Source organism: Lacerta agilis, chromosome Z, assembly GCF_009819535.1.
Source record: "Lacerta agilis isolate rLacAgi1 chromosome Z, rLacAgi1.pri, whole genome shotgun sequence".
Classification (NCBI taxonomy): domain Eukaryota; kingdom Metazoa; phylum Chordata; class Lepidosauria; order Squamata; family Lacertidae; genus Lacerta; species Lacerta agilis.
Window position 1 is genome coordinate 13972728 of NC_046331.1, and position 17483 is coordinate 13990210.

Here is a 17483-nt window from a genome sequence, read left to right on the forward strand (position 1 = left end):
AAACTTTGTATGTGCCAACATGACATTTAATAAATACAGCAGTAAAGGGTCAACCTACCTTAGCTGTTCTGGTCACTGAAAACATCTAAGGACCTTGAAGCTTTGACAGTTTGTGCCTGCATCAAGGAAATAGATTTCACATGATTTTCTCGAGATGTCTGCCACCTAGCGCTTAGCTCCTGCCAGCACACTGGGATTTCCCCTCATGAAGAAACTGGATGGTTCAAAGAATATCCCTCCCTCCATCCTTCCTGGAAAAAACGGTTGTGCAATGAGCTTAAACAAAACCCGAAGGACTATTTTGGCTACCAGAGCCGTTGGTTGTTAGTGAGGCTGCCTCAGCCTCCCAAAAGAATGCAAAGCATCACTATTTTTAACTAGAATCACCTTGCACATGTACCTACCTGGAACTCTTGATATCCTCCAGGTGCCCTTGTCAAACAAGGTAAAATGGATCGTTGCTGGAGAAAGGACCTTTTCCAGAATGACCCCCTGGCTGTGGAATGCTCTCTCCAGAAAGGCTCACTTCTTAGTGTCAGATTAGGACCTGGAAGGCCAGGGTTCAAATTCCCTCAACCATAAAACCCATTGGGTGACCGTAAGCTAGTCACATACTCTCAGCCTACCCTACCTCACAGGGCTGTTGCGAGGATAAAATGGGGAGAGAACTATGCACATCACCTTCAGCTCCTTGGAGAAGGTGGGATATAAATGCAATAAATAAATAAATTCAGATTTTAAAAGTAAATGTATTGGTTATGTTAGGTTGTATCTAAGTTACACTCTGTGTAGACCTATTGAAATGAATGGGCTTCAGTTAGACATGCCTGTTCATTTAAATGGATCTCCTCTTGAGTAGGATTAATATTTAATCTTGTATTATTTTTACTGTTCTTGTAAGCTCCCTTAGAAAGCTTTGTTGTTGCATGGCATATAAAAACGAGTCAGCAGGTAAAACTAGGAGTGTGGGGAGTAATTGTTTTGTTTGTTACTATGCTATGCATTTTTGTCTTTTTATATTGTATAGCACCTGGTGATCCTCAGATGAAGGATGGTATAGAATTATTTTTAATGGTTTCTTTAAACCATGGTTTGTTTGATCACCTGCATCCTACCTAAACTATGGCTTGCTTACTGTCAACAAACCACAATTTGTTGCTGGCTCACAAACCTTACCTTGCTTTAATTGTGGCTTGGCATTATGGGTGAACCTGGCACCCATACTTAACTATGGTTTGTTTGGCCAGACACATTAGTAGCCATCAGTAGCCTCATTCTTCATTAATTAGTTCAGTTCTCTTTCAAAGTCATCCAAGTTGGTGGCCATCTCTGCCTGCTATGCGAGCAAGTTCCATAGTTTAACTCTGCACTGCTTAAAGAAGTACCTTCGATGTGAACTCTCTCAAACACACATGCACTCATTTTTTTTAAACAACTAAAGTTTATTGAAATATCTCCAGTAAAAAGAAAGAATCCCCCACCCCCACACATAACTTGAAGCATCCACAGTATCACAGATGCTTTTTACGATGCTGGCTACATGTAGAGGAATGTGATGCTGCATTTCAGCTAGGTCAGGGGCTGAAGAAGCAGTAGCCATTGAGAAGCTGTTGGACTCCTATCCTGCTGGAGCCCAGCTTATCAGCCCCTGCAGGCAGTACAGCTGACGGTTGGGGTGGTGGTGTGAACTGTAGTCCAGCCTCATTGGAAGGGCCGCAGCATAACAAAGGATAACAAGATTCTTAAGCAAAAGTTCTCATCGTTTCCACAGTCCCCCTTTTTCTATTTGGTATGGGATTTGTAATGAAATCTCACACTGGGGGAAAAAAACATCAGGGAGGCTAGATCCCTGAAAGGAAAGGACCATCACTGCCTTGCCACTTTCCCTCTCCAGTCACCCCTCCAGTTCCAGCAGTCTCTGGCGCGTCTCCAGCACAATCTTCTCCATCACCTCTGGCTTGAGAAGGTCCTTGATCTGTCAATTTAAAAAAAAAAAATTAAATTAGCATGCAAAGAAGATCACACAGCACAGACGGTTCAGGAACACTTGTAGTCAATCTAAACTCGCCCTTCAGCTTTTTAGAATGCTTTTGTTTGAGCAGGAAGAAGCTGGCTATGTACAGCACTGATCTGTAATGTCTCCAACTCTCTTCCCCCCCCCCCAGCAGCTTTGCAATTGTTTTAAAAGTACTTGCAGATTTGGGGATATTTCTCACCACCAGAACTTTCAAGGAAAAGGATAAATGGGTAAGAGAACATGTGCTTCAATCAAAATCTTCATAAAAGCAAATAGCCCTTCTGATGCCATACTGGTGTACCCTGCAAACTGCTCAGTAGAAGCTGGGCTCATCACTGGCAAAAAATATTCTCACATCCGTTGTTAAGACATTGTGTTTGTCTTTAGACTGTCATCGTTCATGAACAGCAGTGTAACGGCTAACTCAGTAGTGCAGGATCCCTTCCAGATACTGAGCCACACCCCATTCTAACATTATACTCACACTAAGATTGTGTAAGAGAGGGGGGTGGGGAAGAGAGACTGCATGAGTTTTGGAAGTCACACCTTTATGGCTTGCATTAATAACTGAAGAGGAAGTGGTGTCCTATAGATATACATGGGGCCAACTCATTGTTGAGGAGAAATGGACAACCCATTCCATTGCAGGAAAACATTATGGCCTGTGGAAACCAGAAAAGTGTGTGCACGCATGGATGCATAGCCAAGCCAGCCTGCCACCACCCCTGCCACCCTTCCACAGCCCAGAACAAAGAGCAGAAATTGGATACATCACCTCATGAGAAAGGGAGGCCTCGTAGCAATAGAGGATGCTGGTGTCATAGAGCATCTGTTTCTGCGCTGCCAGAGCCACAACACAGTTCCGGAGTCGGGAAATCACTTCACGGTCAGGCAAGGGCACTGGCTAAAAGGGGGAAGTAAGGAACCCACATGAAGTCAGTGGCCATTGTCTCAGGAGCAACGATGGAGGGTGGTGAAGGAAGAACCCCAAGTTCACTCACGCAACACCAAGCCGCAGTCAAACCCAAGGTTTGCAACCCAAAGAATGGTTGCAGGCTGTGGTTTGCTGGCAATAACAAGCCATAGTTAAGGCGCCGGTCAGAGTTCACACATAACACTTAAGTCAGTCAATCCGGAAGTGGACGGTGGAATTACTTGGGGTGGGAAGGTAACTAAAACGCAGGGGAGGCACTGAAGGCATACAGATCTACCAGACTTTGAAAAGCTAGTGTCACTGAATCATATTCACCAATTTTGTTGAATTAATTAAATTAAATAGTTTTAATTAGATTTTGAATAAATGTGCAATGAACTGTTACCGTTTTGAACTTTGTCAATATCTTCTTTAGTGGGTCATGCAAACCGCTATTCTGAATAATGCTTTTCACAGGGTAGTAGGCGGGGAGGGGGCGAGATTTATAGAATCAAGGCGACAGGGGTCTGAAAAGGTTTGGGAACCACTACACTAACCTGTGGTATAACAAACTGGTTTAGGGTTATGTGTCAACCATACAAGTGAGACGTGAAAGACTTTAGACCTAACGTGAACAGGAGAGAAAGCAAAAGACAGCCTCAAGTGATGAACATTAGTTCTGGTGAACTGTCAGTTCAGGTTCAACAGCAGTCTATAAGGCACCAGAAGACTGTTAGTTTTGCTGCTACAGGCTAACACAGCGAGCCCTCAAAGTCAAAACACTCTCCAGCGAATCTTCCCAGGATCTCACACAGAACTTCCCAGTTCTGCAATCTAAAACTGTATTGATGGAAATTGTGGGCATATTGTGGATGAAGCTAAATGTTGGAAGATTAAGGGCAGATAAAAGAAAGTTCTTCTCCACTCAGTGCATAGTTAAACTGTCAAACCCGTTCCTACAGGAGGTGATGGCCACCAACTTGGAAGGTTTTAAAAGAGGATAAGACAAATTAATGAAGAAGGCTATCAATGAGTATTAGCCACAATGGCTACAAGCTATGCTCTTCCTCCACAGTTGGAGGCAGCAATGCTTCTGAATACCACTTACTGGAAACCACAGGAAGGGAGAGTGCTATTGCACTCGGGACCTGCTTCCAGGCTTCCCACAAGTACCTGCTCAATCACTGAGAACAGGATGCTGGACTAGATGGGTGACTGGCTTAACCCAGCAGGCTCTTCTCATGTTCTTAACTAGGTAGGAGGCTGAACCTCAAAACACCTCCAGCACCACTGCTCATCCCTTACCTTGAGGGGTGGATCAAGTGGAACAGGAGAATGCCAAGACTTGGCTGCAGGCTGCCAGTTGCAAATACCCTAGTAAATAGCTTATTCATTCAACTCTTTCTCTGCTGCTCACCTCCAGGTTGGTGACGAATCCCCCAGCCTCCTCATTCTTCTGTTTGGGCGTTGGGTAGATCCAGATGAACCCATTGTTGCCAAGGATAACGGAAGCCCCACAAGTCAAGTCATGGAAATGGGTCTTCTGTCGCTTCACGAGGGAAGGCGACACCTGGACGAGCACACCCTGGCCAAGCTGGAGAGACAAAGATGCAGACCTGAAGTCAGCATAGAGCAGTCAGGATGGGAAGGTAGTGGTTAATGCACCAAGGATGCAGGAGAAAAGCTCCAATGTGCTGGAAGAGGGCAAAGTGTGTTGTAGTGGTTAGCATGTCACACTAGGACCTTGGAGACCCCACTCAGCCACATGAAGCTCCCTGGCTCACCTTGATTCAGGAAAGATAAAAGGAAGTCCTTCTTCACCCAGTGCATAGGTTAAATATGGAACTCCCTCCCACAGAAGGCAGTGATGGCCCCCATCATGGATGGCTTTGAAAAGGATTGGACAGATTCATGGAGGAGAGGGCTATCAATGGCTACTAGCCACGATGGCTATGCTCCACCTGCACGGCCAGAGATAGTAATGGTTCTGAATACCAGTTACTGGAAGCCACAGGAGGAGAGGGTGTTACGAAAAAGATGCTGGGCTACATGGGCCACTGGTCTGATCCGGCAGGGTCATCTTATATTCTTGGGCCCAATCACTGTTTCTCACCTTTACCTACCTCACAGGGTTGTTGTATGGATTAAATGAAGACTAGGCCCTGGGAGAGACCAGGGTTTAAATTCCCACTGGGCCATGAAGCTCTTTGGGTGACCTTGGGCCAGTCTTCCCTCTCAGCCTACAACCTACCTCACAGGACTGTGGGGATTAAATGAGGGAGAGAATCATGTATGCCACTTTGAGCTCTTTGGAGGAAAAGGTGGGATATACATGTACAGACATTAAGTCTTGAATGCAGTCATCCAAATGGCATCAAAACGAACATGGAAAATCTTTTACATTACAGATTCAGCTCACATCCACAGGGTATGCAATCTAAAGCATAGCGGTAATTTGTTTGGTAATTGTTTTTAAAATTTTCACTAAAGTTTGTTAAGGAAGGAAATGAATGAATAATGAAATACCTTACAGAGTGGTTGTTAAGGGTTACAGAGAACATGGATTGCTTTCAAAGTACTATTGGAATACTAACTAATTATTTAAGATCCCAGGAAGCAATTAATTTGAGCACAAGCTCTGGAATAGCCTAGCAGAGAAAGAACTCAAGTTAATAGAAGCAGAGAATGCAGGTGATATGTAGGTACAGGACCCTACATTGCTTACTGAGAAAGTTGGACGTACCTTGATCATGGCTACCAAAAAGATTTAAAAATCCACCCTTAGAGTAATAGCAAAAGCTTAATCAAGTCAGCCCATTTTAGCAGTTATTCCCCACCGCATTTTTTAATCCAGTTTGCTGTCCTTTCACCCTTTATTCCATAATCACACTTTTCCTTTCATCTTTTAAGTAAATGCTAATCCCCCAAAGTGGGTAGGTGGGCAGGATAATCCTCAATTGCAACCTACTCCCTGGCAGGGACCCTCCCTTCGCTTTTATCCCAAGATGGGGAAAGCAAAGACTGTAAGAAATTCCCAACCCCATAAAGCTCTAAATCTGAGCCCCAGGACTCAGAAAGAAAGAAAAAAAGAGGAAGTTTTCCTGTAAATGTAATAATCACTTACGCTGAGCAGGTGTTGCAATTTCCAAAAAGGAGGGGGGGTAAGGAGGGCTTTATGGTCTCAGAATGACAGCCCCAGGAAGATCAAAGTTCAGAGCCCAAAAACTGGGGAGTAGATTCTCACAATATTCTAATTGGGGAACTTGATCTCTTCATCTCCTCAGGCTGCCTTCTGCAGGGAATTAAAAGCACCTGGCAAGGACATGCCCTGTCCTAGGAGCAAAAGCCAGTGAGGCAATCATCTGATCCCAAGAGCAAGCATTGAAAGAAGAACCCCACTGATTTCAGGTGCCGTATACAATGCATTTGCCAGTATGGTATCTCTGCAGCCCAGCTGAGCCTTCTAAGAATGTAAGAGCATGAGAAGAGCCTGCTGGATCTGGCCAATGGCCCATTTAGTCCAGCATCTTCTTCTCACAGTGGCCAACCAGATGCTGGTGGGAAACCTGCAAGCAGGATTCGAGCACAAAAGCAGCTCCCCTCTCCTGTGGTTTCCAGCAACTGGCACTCAGAAGAATTACTGCGCCTGACTGTGGAGGCAGAGCATAGCCATTATGACTAGCAGCCTTTGATAGTCCTCTCCACCATAGCTTTGTTTAATCCTCTTTTAAAGCCTGGCACATATTCTGGGACATGTCCAGATTTTTCTGTGGCATGCGACAGGCAGAGTGACTTCACCACACAGAGAGCAGCATGCAAGTAAAGCTGACCCACCTTTCCGTATTTCAGACTCCGTGTGTGCAGCGATACAGCCCCATCAGAGAACACCGCTTGGACTTCTGCCTGTCAGGATCGCTTAAGGAAATCAGCCTATTTTGGACAGGCATTTGCTCGTGGGGAGGAGGGAGGAGCGAATGCCTCTTCTTAGGTTAGGGAAGAAGGACCAATGGCAGATGGTGTTGGATTTCCCCAACTCCCATCAACCGCAGCCAGTATGGCCAATGGTCCAGAGGTGTCCAACAACAGAGGGTGGTTATCAGATTTTTCACTGCCCTTGGCTTCCCCCTGGCCAAGTACTAGACGAGTATGGATACACTAATAAGGTCCCCTTCCTGCAGGTAATCTCGCATTGCCAGTTCATCCTCTGCTGATCTCCGCCTCTGAAAAACATGCAGGCACATTCATTAAAGGAAGCAAAATTAGCAGGGCTGTCATTCATTTAAATAGGTCTTAAGTCAGTTGAACTTAGGAATATTGAGTCAGAACAGAGGTCCATCTCTCTCAGTATTGCCTACACTGACTGGCAGTGACTCTCCAGGGGTTTGAGGCAGGGGGGGGGGATCTCTCCCATCCTTATGTGGGGATGCTGTCGGGGATTGAACCTCGGATCTTCGGCATGCAAAGCAGGCGCTCTACCACTGAGCTATGACCGTTCCTCGTATAAATAAAAATTCTAGTCCTCATGATTCTGATTTAAATACGAATATAGGAAGCTGCCTTATACCAGTCAAACACTGACTGGCAGCGGCTCTCCAGGGTTTCACACAGGGAGTATCTCCCAGCCCTATGCGGAGATGCCACTGGGAATCGAACCTGGGAACCTTCTGCATGAAAAGCATGTGTTCTACCACTGAGCCAAAAGTAATTCCCCCTAAATAAAATAAGAGTGCCTCTGAGCATATGCTTGATATCAAACAGGCAGCAAAATCACAACATACACACTAACCATTACTAGGAGTATTATTCTCTGTGTGCTCAGGAGTTAGCAATGGAGCCCTTGCTTATGTGAAGGTCCAATAAGACTGCTTGGGTGTATTTAGATAAAACACCCAAGGTTTCCTAACTGATGCAGCTTTGGGAGGGCACTCACCAGCTCCCCTCCTGGAAGATTCATGGATGAAAGGAGCAAGACAGAATCCAGCCTGGAATTGGTCTCGACTTTCCACCGTTTCTGCTGAACCTAAAAAGGAAAAAACATTTTCTTAACTATTTGTTAAAGTCAAGAGATTTCTCTTCAATGGAGCATGGCGAGAGGAAGATCAGCCTGGCCCTATCCATTGACCCAAAAACCAAGAGTGCCTGGATTGTGTGCAGGTATTTTATTACCATGTTATGTTATTACAGAGGAGGGGCACCTTTTTCAGCTCAAGGGCGCGCTACCTCTGGGAGAGATTATTGGGGGCTGCACACCAGTGGAGGGTGGGGCCAGAGGCAAAAGCCCACACAGAAAGCTTTCTCTGTCCAACCAAGGGAGAGATGTAGTCACAACTCAAGGACATGATCCAGCTAGGCAAGAGCACTTGAGGAAGACTTGGTAGAGTGTGCAACCTGGTGAGAGCCCCGAGGGCCTGACAGCGAGACCTAGAGGGCTGCATGAGATTCCCCATGACAAACCATAAACCACCTTGATGACCATTTGAGCATTTTCCTCTCGACATGTTCTCTCTCATTAAATACTTTTAAAATACAAAAGTTGGTGTGTTGTGTATGTTTCAATTCTGGGGTAAGGAAGCTGTGTGGTCTCCCCCTAAGATGCTGTTGGACTCCAGCTTCCACCAGTCCCTACAGCCAGCATGCCAGAGTTGAAGTCCAGCAACGTCCACAGAGGTGCAGGTTCTCCACCTTCAGCTTAAAAAAAAAAAGAAGTGATCGCCTCAGTACCTCTGTGATTCGTCCAACCACAATATCACCAACTTCGCCATTGTATCTGCAAGGAAAATAAAACAAAGACAACTCTCAAAAAGATGGTTCTTTGGTAACCTGCATTCTCTTGACTGATAGGCTAGGGAACCTGCGCACTTCCCCTGCCCCCAACTGTTATTCTCAACAGTCCACCTAAAGGCAGCAAGACCAGTGGTCAGGATTGATGGTGCAAGTTGGAGAAGCAAATGAAATCATTTTTAGACTCAAGGAAAGCATCTGAAACCAAATATTCACTGGGAGAGTAAATGTGTATTTAAAAAGCATCACCAGTTGCTGCATAAGCCCACATCAACATCAGAACTACCTTCTGGGTAGTTCGCCACCCTGACCTCAGCTCTCATCTGCGGCTCAAGAAGCTGTCAGCATGAGACAGCAGCCACACACCAGAAGCAGCTTCAATCTGCCAGCTAAACCAGGAGAGGGTAGCCGATGAATTTCAAACCCTTGGTGAATTAGAGAGTCTCCCCTGCATGTGAAGACAGGCTCCAGCAGATTGAGTAAACCAATCGTGGGTCCAACAGTCAAGAAGGAAGTTTCTGCACATGCTGTAGATGTGAGGGGCAGATGGGGCTCATCAACTTGGGAAGGTAGCCCGTTTAGGAAAGGAAAAATCTGATCCTAAATCTCCACTTGTGCCTAGCAAGCCAAATGCCAGGATCATGTGCCCTGTCTTGTCCATCAACCTGTTGCAGGTCAATGACTCACAGAAGACGGCCATCACTGACTGTGAGCTGAAAACACTCAACGCTGACACTGTCCCTCTACAGGAAACCAGACTCACTTTGAATGGCTGCCTCCAAGAGAAGAACTATCGGTACATATTCTTCTGGCAAGCAGGGCATCCAAAAGAGCCAACTATTCCCTGTGTCATCCACGTGACAGATAAACTAGCCAACAAGTTTTCTTCATCTTGTATTTTTATGTTGTGAACCGTCCTGAGGGCTACAGATGAAGGGTGGTATACAAATTTAACAAATAAATAAAATCAAGCTACAATTCCCAGTGTTCAACCACTCTAGGAATCGCAGCTCCCTGAGGAGAATAGAGGGGTCCCCTAACAACTCAGCACCCTGAACAAACTGCAGTTCCCAGGACTCTTTGGGGGAAGCCATGACTGTTTACAGGGGTGCAATACTGCTTTAAATGCATCGTGCAAATGAGGTGTAAGACAGCTGCCCTTCTGGAACCTCTCACCTTGTTTTCAAAGCTTTTACACAGACCAGCTTGTTCACCCTGTCCACAACACCAGCCACAGAGGCAACAAGCTTCTCGTCTCCCAGGTATGTCCCGTGGCCCCTACCAGAGAATAGGAAAAATAAATGGTCTGACACACAACTCTGTATATTATTTTAAAAACTTCAGAACATGATCATTGCTCATCTGTGCATTATACTGTCCTTATTCTGCTACAATATATAGAATGCAACTAAAAAAATTAGGCTTTCTAGTTTAGAGAAATAGGGAAATGAAGGGTTCTCTCTCCTGACCTGCCCTGGTCACTCATCTGTCCACAAGGTTGTCTCACCTATGGAAACTACCAAGCGAGTGTTTGAAGACATGTATAGAATAGCATATGGTGTGAAGGACGCTGGTAGCCCCCCTGCTGCCGCTGCCACCTTCAACTCTCAGAATTCTAGAATTTAGGGTCATCCAATGAACTGAACTAGATTCCGGAGATTTGCTGCTGCTCAGTGAGTAGAGCACGTGCTTTGCATGCAGAAGGTCCCAAGTTCAATCTCTGATGGTATCTCCAGGTAGGACTGAGAAGAGACCCCCTGCCTGAAACCCTGCAGTCAGTGTAGATGATATTGAATGAGATGGACCATTGCTCTGGCTAGGTTTAGGGTAGTTTCCTGTGATTGTCATAGAGATACACTTTTTTCACAAATGTAATTGATGACTGGAACTCAATGTCACAAGCTGAGGCCCCGCTGGCTTCAATGACTTTAAAAAGGGGGGTTCAGACAAAATTAATGGAGGAGAAGTACCGGTATATCAACAACGATCCTGATTTCCTGGTTTATCTTTTGTAGATTGCCTTGAGGCTTCTTTTTCCACAGTCAAGCAGAGTATATATCATGTGAAATGAAATAAAATAAATAAATAAATATATGAAAGTGCATGCTCCATCACCAAGCCAAGCTCTTCCCCCTATGTATTATTTTACTGTTGTTGTTGTTGTCATTATTGTTGTTGTTGTTCAGTCGTGTCCGACTCTTCATGACCCCATGGACCAGAGAATTATTATTATTATTATTATTATTATTATTATTAACTAAATCTGCTAGCCACTTTATCCTGCCCAGGGCAGCCCTAAGTGACTTGCAACCAACGAATCTGTAAACCAACAGTGCCTGAGAGCACGTGGTTTAATATCTAAGCAGGCACCGAAGCCAGCAAGATGCAATGCTGCCCCTTGATCTGGGAGCATCGTTCTGCACATGCTCAGGGTACTCTTGGCTGCTCATGTTGAGGGGCGCCGATTAAGCCCCAAAGAATAGGGCTGGTGGCAGGAGCGCAATAGGTGTGTCCCCCTCGCTTGGCCCATAACACACGCACAAACACGGCAGGTATTTTACGGAGCAACCAGCTACCCACGTGGGCTCTTCCATGAGAAGGAGCCTGCCTGCCCGCCTTCCCTTCACCTCATATATCCTGGGTCGGTGGTGATGGTGTCCCCCGGGGCCACCAGGTCCTTGTCCCAATCGCCCGCCCCGCGGGAGAAGCTCTGAGCCAGGCGAGGGCGGGGAACCGGGAGCCGCACTTCCACGGATGTCGCCGGGGCCGGTGCTGCTGCTGCAGCTTCCGCCATCTTGACTGCTGGCACGCAGCAGCGCGATTTCTGAAGCGCTGCCTCCGGTTCCGCCGTTTTAACTCCTGGCACGCCCGCGGGGAGCGGCAGCGACACGCGGGGAGGAAAAGGGGTGGAGATTGGCGAGTCGACATGATCACTTCCGGTGGTCATTCGACAACATCTCTCTCTTCCCCCCCCCATTTGAATTTACAGTAAGTAACTGGACATTTCCATTCTCAAGGAAATCAGCCCTGAATGCTCACTAGAAGGACAGATCCTGAAGTTGAGGCTCCAGTACTTTGGCCACCTCATGAGAAGAGAAGACTCCCTGGAAAAGACCCTGATGTTGGGAAAGATGGAGGGCACAAGGAGAAGGGGACGACAGAGGATGAGATGGTTGGACAGTGTTCTCGAAGCTACTAACATGAGTTTGGCCAAACTGCGGGAGGCAGTGAAGGATAGGCGTGCCTGGCGTGCTCTGGTCCATGGGGTCACGAAGAGTCGGACACGACTGAACAACAACAACAACAACAACTGGACATTTAATCCCATGTTTGACCAGTTCCCCCGCTGCTGCACACACGTGTGCGTGTGAATGGGTTGTATGTATCCAACCAGGTTTTGATCTGAATAGGTGCACGGAGGTAGTTCAAATAGACCAAACTTAGGTCCATTCCGCCATCATGGACTTATATTCAGCTAAGTCCCGTTGAAGTGAATAGGCATAGCTAGCTGAGGTTCATTGATTTCAGTGTGTCTTCTTTGAGCGTACAGAAGTTTAAAATTAGCAATATAAATACGTTTGAAAAAGTTAAAATACAGTATTGTATGCTAGGTTTGGGATCCGGAAGTATCATCTACTTTTATGGACCAGGAGACTGTGTCCCCTTTGGCGGTAGAGGCATTCAAAGCGAGGGTTGCCCAGAGAAGCGTGGCTGAGCAGCCATGATGGATTCTGGCGACATCGGGCGAAAGCGCTTTCCCGTTTGGTCGTACGAGAGGAAAAGGGCCCGGGCAGATTTTGTGTGCCTTTGAAATATGCTTCTCTGGCGCCCTCTTCTGTCCACTTGTGTTATCGTTAAAAAGCAACAACCCCTAAATATCACATGCAAATATTGCTGTCTCTCCTAACCTACTTCAAAGGATTGTTGTGAGGATAAAATAGGGAAGAGGAGAACCATGTTTGCCACTTTGAGCTTCTTGGTGAAAGTGGGGGATGCCATTATTACAGTAGTAGTAGTAGTAGTAGTAGTTGTTGTTGTTGTTGTATTGTGCTCAGGTCCCGTTTCTGGGTTTTATCATAATGGGCACCTGAGTGGCCATTGTGAGGCAGGGGCTCTGGCTTGGACCCCATATATGGGTGCCTAGCGAGGCCGTATCATGACATCACATACACTGTGACATCATAACATCACATTATGTCCCCTTCCCAGAAGTGGAGGAGTGTAAGGCTAGAACACCACCTTCAAGGCCCCACTACTTCCAAGGCCCTGCAAGGTCTCAGACAGGAACTCCGGGACCTCATGAGAAACCGGAGGTCCCATCTGAGGCCTTGCAGGGCCTTGAAAGTGGCATCCTAGGACCAATGGGGCCTCCAATGTCACTTCCAGTTCCTCGCAAGGAATGGAAGTGGTGTCAGAGGCCTTGTGAGGCCTAGGACGCCGCTTCCAAGGCCCCCCCCCCCAGTTTTTTGTGGGTTCCCAGGCACCCAGGGCCCCTTGGAGTTAGCGCCAGTGCTGGGAGCAAAGGCATACCTAGCGTCCCTTGTGCCCTTCACAAGGAGCTGTTTCTGTAAAGGTAAAGGGTCCACTGACAGATAAGTCCAGTCGCAAATGACTCTCGGTCTCGCTTTACAGGCTGAGGGAGCCGGCGTACAGCTTCTGGGTTATGTGACCAGCATGACTAAGCCTCTTCTGGCGAAACCAGAGCAGCACACAGAAATGCCGTTTACCTTCCCCCCGGAGCGGTACCTATTTATCTACTTGCACTTTTGGGCGTGCTTTCAAACTGCTAGGTTGGCAGGAGCTGGGACAGCAACGGGAGCTCACCCCATCGTGGGGATTCGAACCACTGACTTTTTGATCAGCAAGCCCAAGGCTCAGTGGTTTAGACCACAGCGGCACCCGGGTCCCGTGTGCCCTCTTCAAAAATAAATAAATCACTTTACCGCTGTTATAAGAATTCTAAGGTACAAAATATAAACTAAACGTTCATAAATTTACAAGGCAAACACATACATAAGTATATAAACCACTTGTATGAAATAGTACAGAAAAGCAATCCTGGAGTCATTTTGACTCTCCCAAACCATTTTGACTCTCCCAAATTGACCTCTGCAAGGAGGAAGGAAATGGGAAAGCCTCTCCATTGTATTTTGCTTACCTGTCTTAAAGGTGTATTTGTGTATGAATAGGGTGAGCCTGTGACCTGAATTCAGAAATGAAAGTATTTACCATCACAAAAGAATGGCCAGGCTTCCCAGGTAAAGCAATTAGTGACCATTGTCAGGTATCCTGTCAGACAGGATTTATGCTGTAGACCGCCTCCTTCTGTGATGTATGTACAGTGGTACCCCGCAAGACGAATGCCTCGCACAACGAAAAACTCGCAAAACGAAAGGGTTTTGCGAGTTTTTAGTTGACTCGCGAGACGAATTCGCCTATGCCTGTTTTTCGCAAGACGAATTCGTCTGGCGAGGTACCACTGTAAGCCGGCTTACCTTTTCACTCCGGTCGGGAGGGGTGTTGTCCGCGTCCGCCATTTTGGATCGACTGTGCATGTCTGCGCATGTCCAGACATGCGCAGTCGATCCAAAATGGCAGACGCGGACAACATCCCTCCCGACCGCAGCGAAAAGGCAAGCCCTCCTGGAGCCGCGCGGCGCCACGTTGAAATGTCGGGAGGGGGCCGTGGGATCGTGCCCGATGTCGGGCATGATCCCACGGCCCCCTCCCTCCATCCCAGAGCTGCGCCGCCGCGTTTTAAGACTGCAACGATCGCTGCAGTCTTAAAATGCGGCGGCGGGGAGCTCCGATGCCGGTCGGGAGGGGGCCGTGGGATCGTGCCCGATGTCGGCCATGATCCCACGGCCCCCTCCCTCCCTCCTGGAGCCGCGCCGCCGCGTTTTAAGACTGCAACGATCGCTGCAGTCTTAAAACGCGGCGGCGCGGAGCTCCGATGCCGGTCGGGAGGGGGCCGTGGGATCGTGCCCGATGTCGGGCATGATCCCACGGCCCCCTCCCTCCCTCCCGGAGCCGCGCCGCCGCGTTTTAAGACTGCAACGATCGCTGCAGTCTTAAAACGCGGCGGCGCAGAGCTCCGATGCCGGTCGGGAGGGGGCCATGGGATCGTGCCCGATGTCGGGCATGATCCAACGGCCCCCTCCCTCCCTCCCGGAGCCGCGCCGCCGCGTTTTAAGACTGCAACGATCGCTGCAGTCTTAAAACGCGGCGGCGGGGAGCTCCGATGCCGGTCGGAAGGGGGCCGTGGGATCGTGCCCGATGTCGGGCATGATCCAACGGCCCCCTCCCTCCCTCCTGGAGCCGCGCCGCCGCGTTTTAAGACTGCAACGATCGCTGCAGTCTTAAAACGCGGCGGCGCGGAGCTCCGATGCCGGTCGGGAGGGGGCTGTGGGATCGTGCCCGATGTCGGGCATGATCCCACGGCCCCCTCCCTCCCTCCCGGAGCCGCGCCGCCGCGTTTTAAGACTGCAACGATCGCTGCAGTCTTAAAACGCGGCGGCGCAGAGCTCCGATGCCGGTCGGGAGGGGGCCGTGGGATCGTGCCCGATGTCGGGCATGATCCCACGGCCCCCTCCCTCCCTCCTGGAGCCGTGGCGCCGTGTTTTAAGACTGAAGCGAGCGAACAGCAGCGCAGCTGTTCGCTCACTGTAGTCTTAAAACGCGGCTTGGCTTGGCTCCGGTGCCGGTCGGGAGGGGCCCCCGGACTTTCCCCCCATAGGAACGCATTAATTAAATTTTAATGCGTTCCTATGGGAAAAGGTGCCTCGCAAGACGAAATTTCCGCAAGACGAAAAGTCTTGCGGAACGAATTAATTTCGTCTTGCGGGGTACCACTGTATGATGTTTTTGGTGGTAGTCTTGAGCTACAGGGTGGGCAATTTCAAAAGTCTATATAAGGGCTTGTGCACCATTGTTCGGGGTTCCTCCTCCCTCCTGTGTGTGGTGAGTGGGGACCCTGTTGCAACAGTTTAAAAAAGATCATGCTTACTAGCTGCTTTGCTTCTCAATATTCTCCAGTTGGCCTCTGTTATTTTCTCCTACAGATAGGGAACCCACTTAAGGGCTCTATATGGGCTCTTGGGTACCCCATAAGGGAAAAGGAGCAGTTTTTTTTCTATAACACTGCAATAGCCACTAGCAGGCAGGCGGGAGCCTAGTTGGGTCCCCCAGGAAGTAGGAAGTTTGAGGGCTGCACACACGGACACAAAATTTGGGAGAAGTTAAAAGCAGTTGGTAGTGGGCATGAATAAGACGGAAGTGGCGGCACCAGCTGTCCCATCTCCCAACCCCAGCCCCAACCTCAGTTTCTTCTGAGGCGATAGTCATCCAGACAATCTGCCTCCTGTGCCTCTTGCATACCCTCCAACATTTCACCACTGAAAATAGGGATGTCCTAACTAAGCACAAACAGGACATTTCAGGATCAAATCAGAAACCAGGATGGCTTCTGTAAATCCAAGACTGTCCCTGGAAAATAGGGGCACTTGGAGGGTCTTGCCTCCCCATTCTGAAGGAGGAGCCAGAGTGGTCCAGCTTTAGTGGGGAGGCTGTTGTCAAGGCAACCATGACTAGCCCCGCCTAGCCTATGTGACATCACTCACTGCTGGATTCAAAGGCACCAACTGCAACTGATCAGCAGTTGGGAGTGAGGAGCAGAAGTGAAAGAGTTGGCAGTGAGTTTGAAGCCCTGGCCCACAAGACAATGATCAGGTCCATTGCTGCGGCCCTCCTCTGCCTCGTTTGGACTTCCCTGAGGTGGACTGGGCAGAGAGAGGGGCTGGGCCAAGGTCAACTTGTGAGCGTGGTGGCGGAAGGATGTCTTGAACCCAGGGCTCCAGTTTCTCAACTTCTCCCCATTCTCTCCTAGCTTCAAGAGGCTGTGAGAGCTGCTGCAAGAGGAACAACATCCACCCCATGTCTCCAAAGAAGATCCTTGTGGGTCGCCAGGGGGTGGAAACAAGCAAGTCTGGGGGTCCAGGTGAGCAATTGTTCTTTTTTTAAAAAAAAATATTGCATTTTTTTAAATTACAGAGAAAGCATGAATTTAACATTACATCCAGATACTCAAAAAGAAAAAGAAAAAAAATACAAAAAGGTAAAAATATAAAAAGAAAAGAAAGAATAATAATAAATAATAATAAAACAAAAAAAAGAATTAATCAAGTACACAAAATTGTTCAAAGGATACAAACAGTAATTTAAATATTCTATACTCCAGGTTCTCAGAAAGAAATACATTTGTTATCCTTCTTTTCTTTTTTCTTTTTTACAGTCATTTTCTTTCTGTTCCAGAAAACTAGTTTTAATCCCTGCTATATTAGTTGACTTCCCTCTGTCTCTTTGCAGTTTCAATACTACTCTTAAGTGACAAATATTCTGTATTCATTTATTAAAATAATTTTTTCCATTATATTTGTGAGATTAATCTAAGCACAACCGAGTATTGTTTTTGAAACCATATTTTGTCAGGTATTTTTTGAAGCCATCCCATTCCTTTTTTACCTTGTCGCCTGAGTGATCTCTTATTAGTTCTGCCATTTTGGCTAGTTTGAGGTACTCACACAACTTTAATTCCCACTCGTCTTTTGTTGGTACAGTATTAACTCACTTTCCCAGCATTTTGCTATTAGCATTCTAACTGCTGTTGTCACGTAAAGAAACACTCTTTTATTTTCATTTGGGATGCTTATTGTTAGAATGCCTAATAGGAAAGGTTCAAGTTTCTTTTAAAATGTGTGTTTTAGCATTCTTTTT

At 47.4% G+C, this 17483-nt stretch overlaps 1 protein-coding gene across 1 annotated transcript; it reads right to left on the reverse strand.

The window, feature by feature from the left end:
- Positions 1-1692: 1692 nt before the first annotated feature.
- EXOSC2 (exosome component 2) lies at positions 1693-11533 on the reverse strand. Its single transcript, XM_033137895.1, has 9 exons — positions 11339-11533; positions 9888-9989; positions 8652-8697; positions 7861-7950; positions 7085-7150; positions 6765-6833; positions 4348-4524; positions 2793-2921; positions 1693-1975 (listed from the first exon to the last, which is right to left on the reverse strand). Exons 1-9 carry the CDS (start codon positions 11503-11505, stop codon positions 1895-1897), a joined length of 927 nt encoding a protein of 308 aa, XP_032993786.1. The 5' UTR covers positions 11506-11533; the 3' UTR covers positions 1693-1894.
- Between the last annotated feature and the right edge of the window lie 5950 nt (positions 11534-17483).